Source organism: Podarcis tiliguerta, assembly GCF_965153285.1.
Source record: "Podarcis tiliguerta genome assembly, chromosome: 7".
Lineage (NCBI taxonomy): Eukaryota > Metazoa > Chordata > Lepidosauria > Squamata > Lacertidae > Podarcis > Podarcis tiliguerta.
Genome location: NC_139540.1, coordinates 13,718,768 through 13,741,741, shown reverse-complemented (window position 1 = coordinate 13,741,741; position 22,974 = coordinate 13,718,768). Strand labels below are relative to the sequence as shown.

The 22,974-nt window shown below is 42.7% G+C and overlaps 1 protein-coding gene and 1 long non-coding RNA gene across 2 annotated transcripts in view; both read left to right on the top strand.

Moving 5' to 3' along the window:
- LOC310682246 overlaps window positions 1-22,974 on the top strand; it is a 244,324-nt gene that overhangs the window by 59,165 nt on the left and 162,185 nt on the right. The gene's annotated exons all lie outside the window — the stretch shown is intronic.
- On the top strand, window positions 7,815-22,750 carry RNF139 (ring finger protein 139). The gene is made up of 2 exons (XM_083450559.1): window positions 7,815-8,326; window positions 20,661-22,750. Exons 1-2 carry the CDS (start codon window positions 8,143-8,145, stop codon window positions 22,481-22,483), a joined length of 2,007 nt encoding a protein of 668 aa, XP_083306685.1. The 5' UTR covers window positions 7,815-8,142; the 3' UTR covers window positions 22,484-22,750.

The window sequence follows — 22,974 nt, the reverse complement described above, 5'->3', positions numbered from 1 at the left end:
GTTTTTTTTTTTTTTGCTTTGTTCCTGTTTTTATTATGTATTTTTCTCTCTTGCATTTTTATGTTTGCTTTTGAGAGACTGCCCATGTTAAATTGCACTTCAGTTTCTAGAACCATTTTTCTTCATGTGAAACAAGCCTACCACCTTGTGGCAAAACAGAGGTATAAAATGCATGACCGCTGAATGAATGAAATGCTATACACTTTTGCACAAAAGTTTCAATGTTGATATGTTGGTTGCTGAGTGTGATGCTGGGACGTTTCTTGTGGTTGCTATTGAGTAGGGTTGCCATATTTCAAAAAGTGACAATCTGGGCACAAAACTTATTGATACCCAAAGTTGCCATACGTCTGGATTTCCCCAGACATTCCTGCGATTTCCACCCAGACACTGCTTTCGACTGCAGTGTTCCGGCTATTGCCTGGACCAACTGATGCGTCAGGTGAGATGCATCTCTCCAGTGTCCTTCTTTGCCATTTGTTCCACTTGTGTAAACACCCTATTTTTCAGTTTTAGTCCATTTCTCAACTTTTGATGAATGCTTTGCTTGCATGATTAATCACTCTCACATAAGATGCATGCAGCGATCATATCAAAATCCAACACACACATTTTTTGCTGAACAAGCACTGAGGTTATTACATTGATGATCATGATACCATTAAAGCAACATTGGCTATACAGGTTAGTATTGCCAGCTTTACCAGTGAAGTTAAAATGTTTGGGCTACTTTGTTTCAGGACTTGAGTGGATAATTTGTGACAGGCACCTTCCACCCCAATTCCACACTTGGAAACATTTGTAGCAGCCTTTCTCAATCTGTGGGTCCCCTGATGTTGTTGAACTACGACTCCCATCACCCCTAGCTAGCAAGACCAGAGCTCAGGGATGATGGGAGTTGTAGTCCAACATCTTGGGACCCACAGGTTGAGAACCGCTGTATGGGCTTCCACAGGATACTATTCTCTCCCCAGTGCTGTTTAATATCTATACGAAGCCGTTGGATGCGGTCATTAGATGTTTTGGAGCTAGGTGTCACCAGAATGCGGATGACACGCAGCTCTACTTCTTCATAACATCTGAATCCAGAGAGGCTGTGAAAGTTTTGGATAGGTGTCTGAATGAAGTGGTGGACTGGGTGAGGGCCCATAAACTGTGTTTGAATCATGGGTATATGGAGGCTCTTTGCGTGGGTTGTTCCCGTGTTCAGGAAATTGGCAAGTTACCTGCTCTGGATGGGGTTGCACACCCTCTGAAGGAGCAAGTGTGTAGTTTGGGGTTACTTGTGGATACCAATTTGCCCCTAGAGGCCCAAGTGTCCTCTGTGGCTATGAGTGCCTTTAACCAGCTTGATTTGGTTCACCAACTACCACCATTTCTGAACAGGAATAGTCTGCCCACTGCAGTCCATGCATTGGTAACCTTGGGTCTAGATCACTGCAATGCGCTGTATGTGGGGTTGTCCTTGGGTCTGGTTCGGAAACTCTAGCTGGTGTAGAATGCCGTGGCCTGATTGCCAATGGGACACTCTTGATAAAGCATCTGCACTGGGTGCTCATCTGCTACCGAACCAGCTTCAAGGTCCTTGTATTGATTTTCAAATCCCTTTACAACTTGGGTTCAGGATACCTCAGGGACCACCTGAACAGGGGAGGATTTGTTGTTGTTGTTTAGTCGTTCAGTCGTGTCCGACTCTTCGTGACCCCATGGACCAGAGCACGCCAGGCACTCCTGTCTTCCACTGCCACCCGCAGTTTGGTCAGATTCATGTTTGTAGCTTCGAGAACACTGTCTAACCATCTCGTCCTCTGTCGTCCCCTTCTCCTTGTGCCCTCCATCTTTCCCAACATCAGGGTCTTTTCCAGTGAGTCTTCTCTTCTCATGAGGTGAGGGGAGGATTTAGGGCTGTGCAAATCATGGGTGCCGAGTCAAGAGGGCGCTGTCTCAAAGACCTGTATGTGTGGAGCTGGGCTTTGGGAAGGAGGTGTGAGACTCTGGCAAGGTCCCAGAGTCTTCCACTTCCTTCCCAAAGCCTAGTTAGGACTTTTCCAGCTTTGAGAAGGAGGTGGGAGGGCTCTAGGGCTTTGGCAAAGCCCTCAAGCCTTTCCTTTCCAAAGCTACAGTAGGTGCCTCCTTGCCCATCTTTGGGAAGGCAGTGCAGGGATGGGGGGGGGGTTCGCCTCACACAGGGCACCATTGTACCCAAGTCTGCCACTGAACCTGAACCTTTATATTCCAGCTTGATTACTGAGATCATCTGCAAGAGCATCTCTGGTCGTTCCCTAAGTTGGTGAAGCTCTGAAGCTCATTTGGCAGCTATGAGAAACCAAGCATTGAGTGTCATCGGCCAAGTCCTGTGGAACACCTTGCCAATAGAGATTCAGTGGCTGCCTTCTGTGCCATCTTTTAAACGCTTGCTGAAAACTTTTCTATTCCGCCAGTCCTATGCAGCCATTTAAGAGTACATCATCCACAATAATCTCATAGACTCATAGAATTCTAGAGTAGGAAGGGACCCTGAGGATCATTTGCTTTTAACTTGCTTTTAGCTTTTTTATTATTTTATTGTCTGGTTTGTATTGTTGCAAAACACTGTGATATATTTTTAAGATACAGCAGTACAGTATATAAATATTTTTTATAAATACGTAAATGAATAAATAACAGATCTGTCCTGAAAATTCACGGGGATTTGTCATTCAAAAATGATTCTTCCTAGTGTCAGCATGACTTAGCAGCTTTGCTTTTGCAACAGAAGCAACACAGAAACTTATAATTACAGTATGTATACACAGTTGAGTCTTACTGATTCTCAGACAGAATTACAGAAGAGGTATTAGGGTTTCACACTGGGCTAGTGCCCAAAAATTTGCCACAAATATCCAAGATCCTCACCCCCAAACCAAAAAACTAAAATATGGATCTGTTTAGAACTCATTCAAAATTAGGGACTAAAAATGTGCCATGTTTCAAACAGTGAAAATCCAGGCAGAAAAGTTGTTGATTTTTTTTGGCAAAGTTGTTGGGCTTCTTCCTTTTTTTCCCCTTTAGTCTTGGCCAAAGTTACTGAGCTTTTTGGGCAAAATCGGGCAAAAAAAGCTGTTTTGGAGCAAATACTGCAGTATTCCGGATATGGCCAGCCTCTCAAGGCAAAAAATGGTGGTGGGGAGAGAGAGAATGGTTCTTCCCGGCCACACAGTAAGCTAAAATTTAGCATGTACGTAATCTGCAACACACTAACTTCTAAAATAAAGGCACATTTATCACATTCGCTCCTTAAAAATAGATAACAGGTGTGTTATTGTACTGAATTTCCTTGACATGGTAAATGGCATTTTACAATGCCCCACACTCCCATTTTGGGAAACCAGCAAAATTAAATTCCCTCCACTTAATCTCACCTGTCACAAACAAGGAGGCATCTGTCATTCTTTTTCCCTGACCATGTCTTTTCAGGAGGTCCCCCCCCCCCAAAAAAAAAAAATATTTTGGTGGGTATTATTTGCCTGCCTGTCTCCATGGTAATTATTCATGTTTCCAGGGAGACCACAGTAATTACAAGTTGGGTGTGCGATGTCTTGCACGCTCTCTCCTGATGTATCTTTTACAACCCCTACCTCGATTACTCTCTGACTTTTAAGATATTGGTTTGTACTATCAACAGTGGATTGATACCCATTACCCAATCATGAAGGGGCAAGGTTTTAAAAAATGAAGTGCCCCCATAAATATCTCTTTTGGGGGGTCCTGCTTAGTAATTATTTTCTTAGTCATGCAGCAAATAAAGTATCTGCCTAAGAAAAATCTATATTTTGCAATTTGCATACTTTTTTCTTTTCGGCTCCACTTCTGTTTTATAATAAACCACTGTTTGCTGAATCTGTCTGACTAGGCAACAGTATTGCGCACCCATATTATGAAATAGATTGCCTAAGATTGCATAGCTCTTTTATGAGACTTCATGCCCAGAAGCAAGGGGAACTGAGATTGACTTTGCTGAGATCAAAAGAAGGTCCACAGGTTTCAAAACAATCCTTCGTGGTCACCCCTTGTGTTTCTTTTGGTTCATCCAAGTGAAATAATAATACAATTACAATATAGAAAAAGAATTTGTAAGGTTGTAACATTGATGTATATTGTTCCAATGCGTTATTTTAAAAATTACCATTGCTGGAAAAACTTGCTTGGTTATTAGTTAAGGGTTTGTCTAAAATATGTAATTTAAATAATAACTTGTGTAGTTTTAACATCAGGTTGGCCAGGCGCCCCAACTATAGGCAGCTGCTAAACACACACAAAATCTCACACTTTCTATACAGGCAGTTGTGCATAACACAGGGTTGCTATATTTTAAAAATCACCCAATGTCGGGGCCGGGGCTAAAAGTATGGCCCCACTCTTGTCTGTACTTAAGTATGCCTTAAGTAGAACATGCTATTGAAAATGTGGTATTTTGCTTCTAGTAAATCCCAGAAGCAAAAAAGTTTTCTTATAAAACAGGCCAGGAGCATTCCAACAGAGAGTGAGCCAAAACCGCATACTGGACAGAATGTCAGGGTGTAGGAGTTTTGTTGCTTCTACTAGCTTAAGTTTGGGGCTATACGCACTTTCAGTATCAACCAGGAATGTGTATTTATGCTTGTGGAATGCAAGCTTCATTTACTAGTAAGTTATATAATTGTGCAAGTTATATAATACTGTACACAGCCATTCACCGAGTTGTTTGGGGGAGGATATCGAATGACAGGGCTTGGTACTAGGACTGCATGGTTCTGCGTATACATACATGATGACTTAGCTCTAAAGATTTGCCTGGCCCCAACGCAAAAGTTATGTCTGCTTATCATCCTCTGTCAGTAGTATTCAAAGGTTTTTTCTATTGAAATTCTTTATATTCTGCCTTTTAAGGTGCAAGCTCTCATAGGGTGCTTTACAAAACAATTAAGAATACAATATTGCAAATTTTAAAACAAACCAGATCTAAAACCGTCAAAAGAGCAACAGTTAAAACATGAAGCTTGCATTGAGCTATTAAAAACTAAGTGGAATAAAAACTTTTTCTGACGTTCACTTAAAACCAATGGAACATCCTGTAGGATGAAGTTTCAAAGCTGTGGAGGCTGAAAAGGTTTTGCCCTAGTACCAGCCAGTCTGATGGTTCTTGACAGCAGGTCAGAGGATTAAGCTCCCGAAGCCAATCACAAAGCCCAGGCACATTCATATGAGAGCATGTCTTTATTGTCTCAAATGTTTCGGGGCTAAGGTGGCTTATCTCACCATCCCAGCTCAGCAGAGCCCAGAGTATCTTAAGCAAGTTGTAAACCATGCAAAAAATGGGCTTTCCAGGGATGGGACCAAACTGAGGCAGTTAGGATGGATCCAAAGCCTGTTCAGTTTAGTCACTTGACCTAGCAAGTCAGAATAAGTGAAGATAGCAAAAATAGTGGCATAACTCAAACACTATCCTAAAGGCTTGTGCTCCCTCTAATAGGCTTAGGCTGGCTCAGACATCAATTGCTCTGTGGCTGAACGGAGTTTGGATCTGGTGCAACTTAATGCTGTCTTAATTTAAGCCAATTTGGTTTATGCCAGCTTTTTGTGTATACGACTGCTACCTTAGGCTGTAATCTTGTAATCTTACTTATCTTGGAAGTAAGCCCCACGGAATCAATGGAACGTACTTCTATCTAAACAGGCTTCAAGTTGCCCTTGAATACACTCGCTTGCTTTGGGACCACATCCCACCATTTTGCTCCTATATATTTTGTTGTGAAATTCTGAAAAAAAACAACATACTGTTTGGGATCTAAATTTCGGATTTGAGAGGGGAAACAACATGGTTGTTTTTCTTTGATGGGGGAGGGGAGGAAAATGTATACTCCATTTCAAAACTAAAATGTCTAAAATTATTTACTTGGGTGTGCCAGCAATTATACGCCATGAAAGCAATCGCAGTAACAAGAGCCCTTTTTGGATCAGGCCAGCCACCAGGTGCAGCATTCTTTCCAGCAATATTCCAGTGATAAAAACACCTTATATTTTTGGCTGTTCTTATATTCATCTGTAAGCTGCCGTGATTCCCTGACAGGGAAAAAGGCGGGGTATAAATGAAGGAGGTAAAGACAGGTGACCCCGCCTAGGCCCAAAGTCACCCCCCCCCAATAATCACCCCAGGCCTCAAAACTGTCCAAAATTCCTTTTGTCTTCTAAAAATCCACAGCTACAGTTTTTCTGTGGATTCTCACAAGATGCTGGTACATAGGCAAAATGTTATTCTTTTGTCAGAACGAGAAGGCTTCAAAAAGCTAATGAATAGACTCTGTCAGAGCAGGCCTGAGAACTGAATCTTATCTCATTCGGTTGCTTTCTGTTCATGCTCAGAGGAACTCATGGGCAGGACTCCCGAGGGAGGAGAAAGGGGAGGGAACTGGAAGGGGAATATATACTCTGTGCAGATGACTGTGAACCCCTGCATGTTTTTGTGAGTTATCACACTTACTCCTTCTACCAGTTCATGGATGGTAGAAATAAAAGCTTTTTCTCCGAAACTATTCCTTGAGTGTCTGTTGACTCCCATCTCCCGTGCACAATATTTTTCCCACCCGAGGGCAAAGCCTCATAAGGCGACATAAACAGGGTCGGATTTAGGTTTGATGAGGCCCTAAGCTACTGAAGGTAATGGGGTCCTTTATATGTCCAGCTGTTCTTTGTCAACAACAAATTGTCACTGGTTTTTTTGTGTTGAATATATGCTATATGGTAATTTATGGACCTAATAGGTATCTAAAGCCATTTGCACACAACAAAATGTATTTTATCAAAGTAATTGTTGCACCGAAATACAATTAAGAAGTATATTAATAGTGAAATAATTATTAAGCTCTAACTTAAAATGACTTTTTATTCATAACAAACGTAATAATGCAAACACATTGACATTTGGCAGTAACAAAAGTTTCTTTAAAAACACGATTTACAAAGACTCATAATTTAGTCTCTAGAAACTTGCTATAACATGAAATAATAATTGTAGGTTTTATTTTGTTTTTTATATTTTGGAAATGTACATCCAGTTTTTTCCCTATACATTTTTTGGGGTCCCCCCAAGACAGTGGGGCCCTGTTATAGCTTGTTTAGCTTATACGTAAATCCGGCACTGCGTATAAATATGCTGTTTAAAAGTGGGCGCCTTTTATTCTTCTCAGCGCCTGCTAAAAAAACATCCTCGTTTAGACAAGCCTACTCAGAGGAAGCTTAAAGTTGAGGTGAACTTTAACCTGCTTTAGTATGTTAAACTTTATTATGTCTCAAAGTAGGGCTGCGAATTTCCCTTCGATTTTAGTGCCTCATCTTTTTGCAAAGTCCTTTGAGGTCTGTCTGTGTGGTTTGTTTGTTTTTTACAATCAAGTGTATAAATTTTATCAGATAAATAATTCGAAACGCTGCTGAGGAAGAATCCGTTCGGAGCCGGGATTCCCTCGCACGCTCCCTCTCCCTCTCCTCAGCGAGGAGGCACTGAGGTCAGACCCACGATGACTGCGACCAACGACTCGCCTGAGGGGAAAAAAAACACAAACCTCCGAGCGCGTGCGCGGCGACGGCGCTGGCGGCTCCGGATTGGCGGGTACGAGGTGCGCTCGCGCCGCTCATTCGACAGTTACCCTTGGTGGTGCTGATGGGTGAGGGTTTTTTTTTTTTAGTCCTAAACTCCACCCACCAACTCCGCCGCCGCCGCCAGAACCGGCTGCCTATTGGCGGGGCGGGGCATTGTGACGGAGAGGACGCCGTGGCCCCGCCCATTCCCCTCCTCCCCCGCCCGTCGCGTCGTTTCTGAGAGGGCCGCGGCGGCTACGTAGCTGCTGCTGCTGCTGCTGCTGCAGGAGGAGGCGGCGGCGCGCGCCGGCTGGCTGGCGGGCGGCGGATGAGGAGGAGGGAGGAAGAGGCAGGCAGGCATCGCGGACATGATGGCGGCGGCCTCCTCGCGAGCGCTGGTGTCGGCGGCGTCGGCAACGTCCCTGCGTCCGGGGTCCCGGGCGGCGAGAGCCCGGCGGTAACTGGCGGCCGCCGTCATCGCCGTGCCCTTTCTCTGCCTTCCCCCCGCCGCCCGCCCAGAAACGGACAGGAGGCGGCGGGGTCTCGGGGATGGCGGCCCCGGGCCCCCTTCAACCGCCGCCTCAGCGGCTGGGCCCGTGGCTGCGGGCCGGCGCGGAGGTGGCGCTGCGGGTGCCCAGCCTTTTCCTCATCGACGCCATCTTCAACTCGTCCCCGGTGTTCCCCGGAGACTCCCTGTGGACCGGCCTCCTGGGGGGGCTGCTGCGGCTGATGGGTGAGAGACCCTTCCCCCACCCCTCACGAGCACCCTATTTAAATGCCTATCGCTGGGGGGTGGGGGGAGAGAAAGGGGTGGGTGGGCCTTCCACCCCCCCACCTCCGTCCCAATTTTACCTCAGTAGGTATAGATCACGAGACCTCAGGGTCGCGGGTTCGAGCACCACGTGGGGCAAACGGTTCCTGCATTGCAGGGGGTTGGACTAGATGACCCCCCGGTAGCCCTTCCCACTCTACAGTTCTGTGATGCAATTTTGTCATCCTCCTTCCCTTCCTATAGGCTGCTCAGGAGGTGGAGAGAAATGATTTTTTTTTGGGGGGGGGAATAAATCTCCAACCCTTTTCGCCGCCACCCCGGAAGAAGCTTCTTCTGTGGTGAACGGTCGCCGTGCCTTCTCCGCGCTTCCTTGTGCGGCAACTTTCCTGCACTCTTACTTTTAATTGGCGTTGAGGAGAGAAGAGGGCGATCGCCTACCTGTTTTTCTCGGGCGTGAATCCTCACTAAACCACCTCCTCCTTTCCCCTTGAGAGCATCAAAACGGCACCGGGTTGGTGGTTGTGGTTGTTGCCCTTGTAAAAAGGATGTTTGCTAATCCCCGGTTGACCCATAAGTAAATGTTGAAACAGCAGCACATCTTGAGCCATTTAGAGTTAGGGGTGTGAAGGGCACTTTTGAAGGATGCTAAAGGGTGAAAATGTACGTTTATTGATCTGGCTGGAATAGGCTAAACGTTTGCTGTAGTCTTTTGCACAGTGAATGCATCTCTTTTTCCTAGGTCTGCTTTCCTCACACCCAGATTTCCAGTGAGACGTGTCCACTTTCTTTTTGTCATAGCTTCCCAAACCTTTTGCTCCCACAGACTACTTGGTCTTGGTGGATCACTTAATGATTTTTCTACCTGTTGTCACAGTTGTGACACACCGTGCTAGATGCTGTCTATTTTTAATTGTTTTTTAATTGCTTTTCTTATTATATCACAGTTTGCATTGCATGGTATGATTCAGATTGTATTCACACATAAACACAATAAAAATACACTTAAAGATCAATATGAAATTTGTGGATCACTGTTGGCACACAGACTACAGTTTGGGAAACCCCTAGTTTATTTAATGCTGACACCTGGGTCAGACTTCCTGCTTCCCTTGGATTGTTAGCTAAGCTACCATCCTTTAAATTTCAGTCAAAATAACTACAGTATAGGGTTTTTTTCTAAAATTAAAAGTAGTGAAAGCTAGTCCCCAGCATTGGAAGTTTTATAAAAGCCTAGTTTGCTAAACATTTGCCAGGGACAGCTTGTTGACTGTAAAATGACCTTTTATGATCTTGTGTTGGGCTAAGGTTGCCCAACTGTTAACTATAACCTCTAGTGTTTCAGTGCCTTCTGCTTTTTTGCAATAGGCCTGCTGGTAATTTGGTCGTCATATCTTGGTTCAAGCAGAACCAGTTTCCAATTTGTGTTGGGGTAGCTCAGTGAGTAGAACATGAGACTCTTAATCGCAGGGTCGTGGGTTCAGCCCCACGTTGAGCAAAAGATTCCTTCATTGCAGGAGGACTAAGTCGCTTCCAACTCTACAATTTTATGATTCTTACCTAGATAGCAATTGTCTGTTTAGAACAATATTATTCAGATAACTAGTCACATACAGGCAAGAAAATAGATATGCATGGTTTTTGTATATGATAAAACAGTTTGCTTGCTTTTTCCTGCACAGAAGTGCTATTTGTGCAAGAAATGTCACATGAAATGGTGTGGAAACCAGACTTGAAAACAGTCAGTTATCTGCTTACATGTGATAAAAATCTCCCCTAAATGATCAGATAAATGTGCGGTTGTAAATACTATAGAACAAAGTTTGCTTCTCTTTCCCCCACTTTCAAGTGGTTTTTTATATGCCACAAGTAACATGTGCTTTGGGTAACTTTTTGAAGAAAAACAGCTGATAATAATGAGAATGGCACATGTATTTGTGAACTACTATCTGGTAGAGGATATTGCCTGTTAACAACTCATTTATAATAGCTTTTTAGCAAAACTACTTACCGTAGATAGCTCCTAAATGCTAAACAGCTCTTCCTATCTTCCTCATTCTTTCATCTTTATGTTGCATTCCAAATTACATTCTAATGAATTTACCTGTCAGCTCCAATTTAATTTAGCACAGAGCTCTATAAAAGCTTTTACATAATTGAGTTTTACCATAACTATTAGCCTGACAAGATCCGCTGATTTGCTTAGAGCACATTTATACGGTAGTGGTGGTGGTGGGGACGGATGGACTTTTATGAAACTTGACGTCACATTTCCTAAGTGAGGCTAAGTTGCATGGGCATTGCCTTAGCAGACTTCTGTTTGTGCAGTGGGATTTCACATTTCTCTGTTAAAAATCTGACCCAGAGGATCCACCAACTCTGCAGAGAAGATTTAAAGGGCATACGGAGAACTACTAGGGGGAAAGTGAAGTTCAATCACATGACCAGAAGTATGCTTTACTGACACTGGGAGAGCGTACCATACAGGGTATATAGAAACCTATATTGCATATTACAACCCTTGGTACTTCAAATCATTCTTGGATTTCTCCATACCTTCTGAGATATTATTCCCATTTACGAGAGTTTTATAATCTTACAAAGCAGAAAGAGTTTTAGAAGATAGATAGATAAATAAATAAATAAATAAATAAATAAAATAATTATATAAATTATTGATCTGTATAAACAAGATCTGAGCAGTCTGTGATGTCTGATCTCTGAACTAGACATCAATGCAGTATGCAAATGTGGAATTGGTTTTCACCCCTCCCTTCCCCAGTTTCCATATACAGTACTTTGGTTTGGAGATTAAACTATGACAGTTGTGATAGTGTTACTGGGTAAATCCTAGTTCTGTTCTGCGAGCTTGATATTTGTGTCTGGAACGTGGCCTGATAGGCATTAAGCCAGAATAATAGGTACATTGTAGTACATTGGAATAACAGCTGAAAGGGTGTTGCAGAGCATAATACTCAGGGGGTGTAACCTCAACTGGTGACTCATCACTTACTATAGAAACACTAATAATAAAAGAGGTGGAATTCCCTCCCCCCATAGCAGGATGAGGCTTTTAAGTGCTGTGTGTTTCAGTTTCCATGGCCATAGTTTGTGTGATAATGACGATGAAGGGGTGGTAAAGTTGTAAACATGTAATTAAACATGTCTATTATCATTCCATTGTGAAGATGCATCAAAATTGAGTGCTTTTAAGCTAATCTTATATAAATGAGATCTACCAGGTCAGTTACTGGATGATCTCTGCTAAGGGTAAAATGATAAGATTAAGTGATTAGGGCCATTTGATAACTATCCTTTCTTGAAAGGATCAGGGGATGAGGAGAGTCTAGAATGGAAGCCCTTGTATTTAGAATTGTATTCCTTCTTTATCTCAAATTTTACATAAGCCACATTCATCTTGTTCATCTGGCTCGCCCTGGGATTTTCAGATAAAGGGTGGTATACAAATTGCATAAATAAAAAATAAAAATCTGGATCAATGTTGTCTAAAAAATGGATGCAGCTTGTATAGGGGCTCTTTTTTCCTCAATTTAAAAGCCTTGATTTAAAAAGAGTAGCCATATTATAAAAGCCCTTTATGTTTTAGAGATTTGTATTGTTCCCCGTTCTTCCTCCTATAAATATTGTGGGACCTTGTGTTTCAGAAAGAATTAAACTTTTCTTAAGATTTTTAAGGAAGTTGATACAATCTTATGCATGTCTACGCAGATATATTCTTTTCCATGGGACTTACTAGCAGGTGCGCATAACATTGCAGCATAATTTATTGGAAAGTGTTGAACTATGAATTAATTTGGGGCACCAATTGAGACTGTTAGTTGTGCTTAATTCTGCTGAAATTAGTACCATTTACCTGCATTAAGCACATCCCATTAATTTCAGGGGGACTTTTGGAATGTGACTTCTCTGGATTGGGACCATGGTCTGCTAAGCTAATTGTGGGAAGCTTTGCTTGTGGTAAGAGATAGAAGCCGATTGTCCCTAGTACATTACAGTTTGACTTCCGGGTATTTCATAGTCAGGGAGAAGGTTGTGTATCATTGAGCTTTCATAATAAGTCTTAAGCTTGAACTTTAACATTTGGATGTATGTTTGCTTCTTCTAGGAATCAATAGGGTGTTCAGATACTGTGATTCATGGGACATGTCCAGATAAGCCCTGGGTTGTCTAATATGTTTTCCTCATATCTAGTTGCAATTTTGGTTCAGGGCCATAACTCTAGTCAAAGGATAGTGGAAATATATGTGAGTGATTTACTGGACAGAAATTTTAAGGAATTGATGTATTATGATAGGTCATAGCATTTATTCATTTGCAGAGAATTCTTAGAATTCATTTCTATTGCATATTTTTGACCATGTCTCATATCCAATACAGTGGTACCTCTGGTTGCAACGGGATCTGTTCCGGAGGCCCGTTTGCAACATGTAAAGAGCGCAACCTGAAGCGCCGTATCTGTGCAGGTACGCAGCGCAATTTGGCACTTGTGCGCATGCACGGTTTAGCATTTCTGTGCATGCGCGAGCGGTGAAACCCAGAAGTAACCCTTTCCGGTACTTCCGGGTTGCTGCGGGACGTAACCTGAAAGAACGTAACATAAAGCAAACATAACATGAGGTATGACTGTATCCAGTTCTAGCTAAAATGTTTTGGCTAGACTTTGGAAGGATGATAAAATCCCAGAAGTGAAAACCTGATTACTTAGAGTATGTATTATTGCAATTACGGAGATTATCAAGAGACCAGAATTACTTCAGATACTCCTCAAACAAAATGACACCGATTTATATAATTTTGGAGAGAGAATGGTAAAGAGTTTGATTTTCAGAATGCTATGGTAGATTATCTTCAAGGAGTTAGATTTTTGTTGGGTTTGTTGAGACACTGAGAATATTTTTTGTAATTATATAGAGCAGTTGTATGTTGGAGATACAAATGGTTCTACATAATCTGCACTCACGTATGAATATCCTAAAATGTACAGTTCTCTCCATATCCAGTCAGCTTCACGCTCCCCAGCTGAGCAGCCCTGCTCCCACTCCTACTCCTGTGCAAGCAGGAGCGGAATCGGGGCTCTCTCAGCTGGGAAGGGGGAGCACTTTAATGGAGCATCCATCCCGTTGTTGGCTTGTACAGGTCAGGGGCTCCTTAAAACTGCTTGGCTGAGGCGAGGGCAGCAGCATGCTCCTCGCTGATTCAGCTTGATTCTCCCTCTGCCGGGGCAGAGTGCGATGGTGGTTTCACCTGTAGTATATTGCTGGTGAAACTGCCACCGTGAGTCCCTCTGCCTCCAGCTCCCAGCTAGTTTGTTTCTTCCTTATCGCCCTGGAGGCAGAGGGACTCAAGTGGCAGCAGTTTCACCAGCGATATACCCCTGAGTGAAGCTGTCATTGTGGTCTGCGTCCACATACCGATATATTGCCCAGTCCTACTCTGGATATATCTTGAATTGTTTAAATTTATACTGGCATATTCCCTTACTCAAATATATGGCTATAGCTAAGAGAGCTCCTTATTTGCTGGCCCATGTGGGCACTGTAGCTAGTAATTTCCTGAGAGATATAATATTTAGCAGTTAATCTCTCAGCCCAGAGATCATTTGGCAGTCCTATAACCTTTCCCCTTAGAAAACACATTGAAGTCATGCAATTGATACACATCTAAAAGGTTATTTCTCCTTGCTTTAATTACTAGGATAGTGGTTCTTGTGTTTTTCATTGAGACACTTTTAATTTAGAAGCCAACATCAGCTTTCCCCCCTTTTATTGGGAAGTCAGAATTGCATGTCCAATTACACATTATTCAGAACGCTTTGCAGTAATTTCATGTCCAAATACAAATATACAGTGTGTAAAGCCATGTTCGAAACGGAGATAAGAAAGCTAGGAGCTAAATGGCACCTTAAACCTAGGTTATGGTCGCAACAACGGAATGTCTAGGCACACTTTTTAAATAACAAGAATACAAAGCTGAAAATGAATGAACTGCAGCTAAAATATTACGTTCATTTTCCACATGGTCTAGTCCTTCCCCTGCCCACCCCCTAATATTCTTAAGAAGGTCTCTTCTCCAGTCTTCAGAGAGTGGCTGGAAGTGGGGAGGCAGAAGAAGGTCTTCCTTTATATCCACTCTGCAATTTTAATCTGAAATCTTAGGTGCAGAACTGTGCCCAGAGCTCAGAAACTGCTCACACTAATGAAATTCCTTGTCACAAAATGCACCTAGAACAATGGTAGTTTCAAATACTGGTATAAAGAATGTTAACATTTACAACACATTTGCATACTCTGGTTACTCTCACCTCAGTAAAACAGTTAAAAAAAGACAAGCTTCACTTGATGTTTCCTTTGTTTTCTAGGAACTATATTTTGATCCAAAATCCTTGTTTCCTCCAAGCCTTAAAGGAATGTTGAATAAATGTTGTCCTAGTCAATCCATCCAAATACAGTTTATTCCTTCAATCTGATTTGGAAAGAATAGAAGTAGCGTCTCACTACTTTCCTCTGGGAGGAATATAGGTTTGCCGTCTAGTATGAGTGAAAGGTCACTGTTATAAACAAGTTATTTTAAGCCAGAAGAGGAGACACTAACTACTATAACACTCAAGCCCTTTTTACCCATTTGCCTTGAATGCACCAAAGAATCTTAGTAGGTCCACTGCTTCATCCCACGTCACATGACAGGGAAATCTTTCTGGCCCATTGGGCAATAGTTGAAACCCAATGAATACTCTTATCTGAAGTTATCTTGTTGTTTTGAAACCAGGTTCTTTGCTCTTATGGCTAATTAGTGGCTCTAAATCCTTTTTTTAAAAAACCCATAATGGAAAAAGGATATACTTTGGTTCTTTTAACTAGTAGCGCTATTCCCCCTGCCAGTGCCACCACCAATGTTTTCTGGAGTGCAATCATATTGCCTCTCAGCTAAAGAGGATTCAAGAAATAATAATCACTATTAGATTATAAACAAATTTGTTAATTTTCCTTATGAGTTAGCTTCAGTTCAGTGCATTAATAACTCATGTGCTTCTCCAATAATGATTACTGTAAGGCATGACCAAGCTCTTAATCTGCGTTCAGCAGCCTCTGATCATTCTGGTCGCTGCTTCTTGTTTTCCAGATTGATTGTAATGGTCCTTTAAGTGAGGCTTGAATAACTTGTGACCCATCCAGCCAAATATAGCCCCACAGGGCTCAAGGCAATCCTGTTAGTAAGCCCCCCAAAGCTACCAGCCTGGAAGCATTTTTACTTGTGTGCTGTTTACTCATAAAGGGGGTTGCAGTTCTGACCTTCCTCCAGCTTGACTCTCTGAAAACCTACAGTTCACTCAGGTTCCATTTCTTAGAGATGCAGACTATGTTGTTCCCAGCATGTTCCCAATATACAAGCTGGGGGAAGCTTACTGTCTTGCAGGAGAGGTGGGGAAATCTGGCGCGTTGACAGCCCCATCCTACTGTTGAGGTGGCAAGATTACCTTTCCTGGCTTTGTGGAATTTATTGTATTGATTAATATTCTGTGACCTTTTAATTCTGCCTGTAATGGGGGGGGGTGTTGTTTTCTTTGCTTTCATTTTTATTATGTGTTTTCATTTTGTATTTTTATGTTGTGAACTGCCCTGTGAGCTTCACATGAAGGGCAGTATGCAAGTATAGTTGTTAATAATAATAATAATAATACTGAAATGAGGCAATGCTGCTCACCACACCCACGCTTATGAGTAAGGATGGGGGATTGCAGGTTCAAACAGGGCTGTGGAGGCAGTAAAACCATTTTCTTTGTGGCCAGTACAAAAACAGAGTGAGCTGCTATAGCAGAAATAGCATTCTGCCCCTTCTTCTCCAGCCTACTCACTGACCTGGAGATAATTTCATAGAATTGTAGAGTTGGAAGGGTTCCCGAGGGTCATCTAGTCCAACCCCCTGCAAGGCAGGAATCTCAACTAAAGCATCCATGACAGATGGCCATCCAACCTCTGCTTAGAAACCTCCAAGAAGATGATCTCAGGATCTGGGTAGGTTTCATGTGGAAAGAGGCGGTCCTTGAATATACTGACAAACAGAGGAGGGCAACCAAAATGGTCAAAGGCCTGGAAACAATGCCTTATGAGGATCGGCTAAGGGAGCTGGGCATGTTTAGCCTGGAGAAGAGGAGGTTAAGGGGTGATATGATAGCCATGTTCAAATATATAAAAGGATGTCACATAGAGGAGGGAGAAAGGTTGTTTTCTGCTGCTCCAGAGAAGCGGACACGGAGCAATGGATACAAACTACAAGAAAGAAGATTCCACCTAAACATTAGGAAGAACTTCCTGACAGTAAGAGCTGTCCGACAGTGGAATTTGCTGCCAAGGAGTGTGGTGGAGTCTCCTTCTTTGGAGGTCTTTAAGCAGAGGCTTGACAACCATATGTCAGGAGTGCTCTGATGGTGTTTCCTGCTTGGCAGGGGGTTGGACTCGATGGCCCTTGTGGTCTCTTCCAACTCTATGATTCTATGATTCTATGATTCAGTCCTGAGCTATTTAAGGCTTAATAGGTTAAAACCAGCACTTTGAATTGGGCCTGAAAATGAATTGGTAACCAGTGCAGTCAGACCAGGATCTGTGTAATATGCTCAAACAGTCTCTAATCCAGTAGTGTCCAAACTTTTTTTCAAAGAGGGCCAGATTTGATGAAGTGAAGGGCTGTAAGGGCCAGCCAAAGTTGTTGACCTTTTTTAAGGGTTGAAGTTGTTATTGAGGGGTTGTGGTTTTTTTAGGATTTTACCCCAGGAAATGAACTGCCACAGGGGTCGGATTAGGCCCCCGAAATGGACTTTGGACATGCCTGCTCTAATCATTTAATTAATCACTGATCTCTTCCAGTCATGAGCCTTCTTGTCGTCAGATTAGGCAAGCAGTATTCATTATAAAACCTCAAATTCTTCATTGGTAGGGCACAACCTGCAAATATTTATGGGTTTTATTTTATTTATTAAATTTATATACCACATTTTCTTCCAAGAAGCTCCAGGTGGTGTGCATGGTTCTTTCTTTCCCCATTTTGGCAAAAACTGGCAGGAAGTCTTGTGGAGAACCTTAACCCCAAGGTGTTTTTGGCTACATAAACCAACTTAGCAAAAAGCAGCACCCAGATGGTAGAGTGAAACTGCATGATAATGGGGCTTGGCTGTTGGCTATATTGCTTGTTAACCATGTCATTGACACACCTCCAGGTTTTGTATTAAAACACCACAGGAAATGCCTGGTTTGCACTCTTATTGTATAAGAACATGCTGCCATGGGGTTGGAAAAACAAGTGTTTTCAGTGTTTGTGTAAGTTGTTGCAGGAAAAATCCGAGGGCTCCCTTGGACAAAAAGTAAAGACACCAACCAGAGTAAATTGGAGCAAATCAGCAGCCTGTAGGCTTGGCCTTTATTGTACTGTTGCAGCAGGGTGTTCCTCTCACTCGCAGGAGAGAGGAAAGACCCAGAACAATGGTGTGCCAGACCTTATAAAAACTTTTGAAATTCCCCTCCTCTAGGTCAAGCCCACCCCCAGAAACATCATGCATACATTACAGAAAGGAGGGGTTGAGGGAGGAGTTGTGGTGGTAACCTGAGTGTCTTGTCACCTGGCTGGTTCCTCCTTTCTCCCCCTCCCATGAACCAGTTGTGAATAACAAAGAAAAGGTGCAGTTTCCTTCCCCCTGAGGGGAATCCGGCCATGGTCCTTTTGTTGCTGTCTGCTCTGAATATACAACCGTATGCAGTCCATTGTGTCCATGATGAGATAAGCCTGAGCCCATCAGGATGCTTATCTCGCTTATCATGCCCCACCAGGTGCAGTAGCCAGGTATGTGACTGCTCGCTTAGGGGATTATGGCTGACCGTCACCAGGGCACCCCCCTTAGCTAGTCCTTGAAATATGGAGTAGAATAAAAGTGGAACAGTGCAAATCTGATGTATGGTTGATTTTCTATGAATTTATAACAGAAGTGTAGCGTATGTAGTGTGTGAGTGTGAGTGTGTGTGAAGTCTGTACAAACTGAATGATGGGGGGGGGGGGTTTCCTGCTACAAAGTGTAACCACTATGTAAAGCAGTGATGGGTATAATAGGTAGTAACAGGCTGTGATGTTAAGTACAGTTACAGTGCTGTTCACTCATCCATAAATGGTTGTTTTATTTCCCTAGACCAGGGGTCTGCAACCTTTAAGACAAAAAGAGCCACTTGGACCCGTTTCCGAAGAAAACAACAACCTGGGAGCCGCATTGCGACATTTAAAGCATGCGCGCCGCTGCCCTCCGATCTGACAGCAGACGGGAAGGTGACGTCGGGACAGTGCGTGACTAACGCACGCACCACCCCCATGCAACGTCACAGCCAGTACAGCGCCCGCCACAGTGGGGAGTGTCGGGGCGCACAATGCGCCTCCTCCCCTCGCTAGTATCCGCCCCGGAGCCACGGCAAAGGTGTAAAAGAGCCACATGCGGCTCCGGAGCCGCAGGTTGCAGACCCCTGCCCTAGACCATTTCTTACCTTCATACAATGTAATTTTAAAACGCTGATTGCCAATGTGGCACCTTCAGACAAAGATGCACCTCCAGAGGCCTTTCCTTGCACCCAAAGGGTTCAGTTCCCCTACTGAAATTAGGCTAAAAAGAGCATTTAATTGTAGCCAGTAAAAAAGGTTGTAGTGTGTTGGGGTCACAGTGTGTGCATGATGCCCATAACAGTTCCAGTCCTCCAAGTTGCTCATGGGCCCACGATGGTTGGTGGCCCCTGTTATATTCCTGTTGTTTACATGATATATGTGAATGCAGTCTGCATTTAGAAAAAGTTCAGGATGCCTACCAACAACACAACCTATATGCAGACGGGAAATAGAATGAATGAAATCAAGATACAGATAAATACTAAACGCTAATGCCGCACAGAGGACCTTAAGGTCCATAAATAGCAACACCCTAGAGGTCCTGGCCCTAAGGAAGTTAGATTAGCCTCAACCAGAGCCGGGGCTTTTTCAACACTGGCTCCGGCCTGGTGGAGCACTCTGTCTCATGAGACCAGGGCCCTGCAGGATCTGATTTCTTTCTGTAGGGCCTGTAAGACAGAGTTGTTCCACCTGGCCTTTGGCTTGGAGTCAATTTGATTCTCCCCCCCCCCTTTCTTTTTTCCTTTCTCCTCCTGTGATGAGGCTGCATTTTAATGTTTTAATGTATTCTAATCTTGTTTTTAAGTTGTATTCATTCAACTTGTTTTTATTATTGGTTGTTAGCCGCCCTGAGACCAGCCTTGGCTGGGGAGGGCGGGGTATAAATAAAATATTATTATTATTTTATTCTATTCTATTCTATTTTATTTTATTTTGTTATTATTATTATTATTATTATTATTATTATTATCATCATCATCATCTAGTTTTTACTGATTTTTTTCTAAGTATTAAAGCCATAAAAAACTAAAAGCCCATCTAGTAACCAAGGCCTCCTTAAAAAGGAAGGTCCTTATTACAAAAGACCCTCAGGGAAGGGGTGAAGAACCTTTCTGAGCACCAAATCCCACAGTCTGGGTGTGATCACTAAAAAGGCCCCCTCTGGCCCTGGTCAATAATGACTTTTGTGTATATTGCTCTGTGTTGATGATCTCCTACTTGCCGCTAGGAGGTCTGAGCTGCTACAGAGGAACAGCAATGTATGTAGAAATGGCCTAATTGATGCTATCAAACACGTGATTAGTTTGCCCTCATTTCCATTGTGCTTATTTGTCCTCAGTAGTTTGGAGCAAGTGAATATACAGGCATACCTTAGAGATTATTGAGAGTTGATTCCAGACCACCGCAATAAGTGAATATTGCAGTAAAGCGAGTTACACAGGTTTTGTTGTTTCCCAGTACATATAAAAGTGACGTTTACACTATACTGTAGTCTGTTAAGCCAGACCCCCCTGGCTGCAGGGGCGAAAGGGGGAAACCTAGCTCCAGGCCAGAAGAGAGGTGGCGGGGGGCTTCCTTCCCCTGGAAGCAGCCTCGTAAGGAGCAATATCTGTGAAGTGCAATAAAGTGAGGTGTGCCTGTTCAAGAGTTGATATTCTGGGCTGTGTGGAAATTATTATTTACTATGATTGGATTAACTGGAGTACAGCTTCTATAAAATTGAACTGTAGAATTGAATTTACAGAGAGGGCTGAAAACTTAACAAACAGTCACACTTGTTCAAAGTGCATGTGCTTTAGAGTCATTGAGCAATTGTCATTTTAGAGTGTGCAGACAACTAACTCTCCTTTCCTCCTCCTTTTAGGTGTCTTTGTATCCAGTGTTGTTCTGATTCTGTCACAAAGATCACTTTTCAAGTTTTATACGATCAGCTCCGCTCTTCTGCTAGCCGCAACATCAGTGATGGTGAACTATTACGCTTTTTTGCACATAAACTTCCACAGTGCCTCTTATACAACACCTTTTGGAGTTCAGCTCCTTCCTCATAAAGGACCTTCCTTAGGGATGGCACTCTCTGTCCTTCAGCTTGCCTTTGGAATTGGCTACGTTGCACTGTTAAATATCCAGTCCATATATTCTCAGCTAATCATACTGGATTTATTGATTCCTCTTGTAGGCTTGATCGTTGAATTGCCGTTACACATCAGGCAGATTTTAGTCTTTACCTCAGGCTTCATTTTGACAGTATACACCCTGGTCGTTTTAGTTTATAAAATTAAACGGTTCTACTACTCTTCACGGTATGTCTATCTTCTTATAAGGCACATGTATCGCATTTATGGATTACAACTGTTGCTGGAAGATACATGGAAAAGGATTCGTTTTCCATCAGTTTTGCGGGTCTTTTGGCTAACGAGGCTGGCAGCTCAAGCTGTTGTATTAACATTCTTCATCAAAATGGCAGAAACTGATCCAGGCATTAAATATTACATGATTTCTTGGGACAGTTTTTGGGAGTTATTTTGCAGCCTTATTGTCAGCGGGTGTGATTCTACTTTAACTGTATTAGGCATGAGTGCTGTAATTTCATCTATAGCTCACTACCTGGGGCTTGGTATCTTGGCCTTTATTGGATCTACTGATGAAGACGACAAAAGGCTTGGTTTTGTGGCACCAGTTTTATTTTTTATTTTGGCCCTGCAGACTGGTTTAAGTGGGCTTAAGCCAGAAGAGAGACTAGTTCGCTTGAGTCGAAACATGTGCCTTTTGCTGACCGCAGTCCTGCATTTTATCCACGGAATGACAGACCCTGTCCTAATGTCTCTGAGTGCCTCCCATGTGTCTTCATTTCGCAGACACTTTCCTGTGCTCTTCGTCTCAGCTTGCCTCTTTGTTCTTCCAATTTTGCTCAGTTACATGCTTTGGCACCACTATGCACTAAATACATGGCTGTTTGCTGTTACGGCATTCTGCGTGGAACTCTGCCTGAAGGTTATTGTTTCTATCACTGTGTATGTACTCTTTATGATTGATGGCTACTATAATGTCCTATGGGAAAAGCTTGATGATTATGTCTACTATGTTCGATCAACGGGCAATATAATTGAGTTTATATTTGGAGTAATAATGTTTGGGAATGGTGCTTACACCATGGTGTTTGAATCAGGAAGCAAAATCCGGGCTTGTATGATGTGTCTGCATGCCTACTTCAACATCTACCTGCAGGCAAAGAATGGCTGGAAAACCTTTATCAATCGCAGGACAGCTGTTGAGAAAATCAACTCACTTCCTGAAGTCAAAGGAGAGCGATTACGTGAAATCGATGACGTGTGTGCAATCTGCTACCACGAGTTTACTACATCTGCTCGTATTACTCCATGTAACCATTACTTCCATGCACTTTGCCTTCGGAAATGGCTCTACATTCAAGACACTTGTCCAATGTGCCATCAAAAAGTTTATACTGAGGAGAAGGACAATCTCAATATCTCTAATAACAATGGCTTTGTTGCACTCGATGAAAATGAACCTGATGAAAATCCTTTGCAAGGAGAAGATGCAGCTGCTGATATGGAAAATGAACTAAATGAAGATAATGACAGTTCTGAGAGTGAGGAGGAAGCAGAGACTGAGAATTCAAGTCAGTCTGTCACACTGCCCGAAGAACACTCAGAACAGGGAACCTGACTTGGTTTAAAATGTCATGTACTGAACACTGTGGGTGGGTGTTAATAGTGGAGTTCAACTATGGAATAAAAGCTTCACTTCATCAGTGTGTAACTAAGCACAAGAACAGTATCTCAAAATGTTGAATCTGTGAATGGGGTTGTCAATTTACTGTGATGTGCGATTGTAAATATACCTCTTAATCACTGCTGGTCTCTTTTGCGACCACCTTAAACTTTATGTACATTATTGTACATGGAATAAAGTGTTTTCGCATATTTTTTAAAACAGTTGAACAAAACACTTCTTAATTGCTCAAAAAATTATAGTGTGCAAGTTGTGTCAAAAAGTTCCCGCACTTTGGTAAACTTAAGCCCATGGTTTTTGGATATATTGAAAACAAGCCAGTGTCTCAAGGAGTCACCCTTTAAACCAATTAAAATATTGGATAAGGGTTAACAGATGTCAGTTATTTTAAAATCCTATCAAAGCATCGTTTCCAACTTGACAGC

What these genes read in the sequence shown, in the direction of transcription:
- RNF139 (XM_083450559.1), top strand. Translation starts at nt 8,143, where the DNA reads ATGGCGGCCCCGGGCCCCCTTCAACCGCCGCCTCAGCGGCTGGGCCCG. An exon ending in GGGGCTGCTGCGGCTGATGG is followed by an intron (nt 8,327 to 20,660) that starts GTGAGAGACCCT and finishes TCCTCCTTTTAG; the next exon opens with GTGTCTTTGTATCCAGTGTT.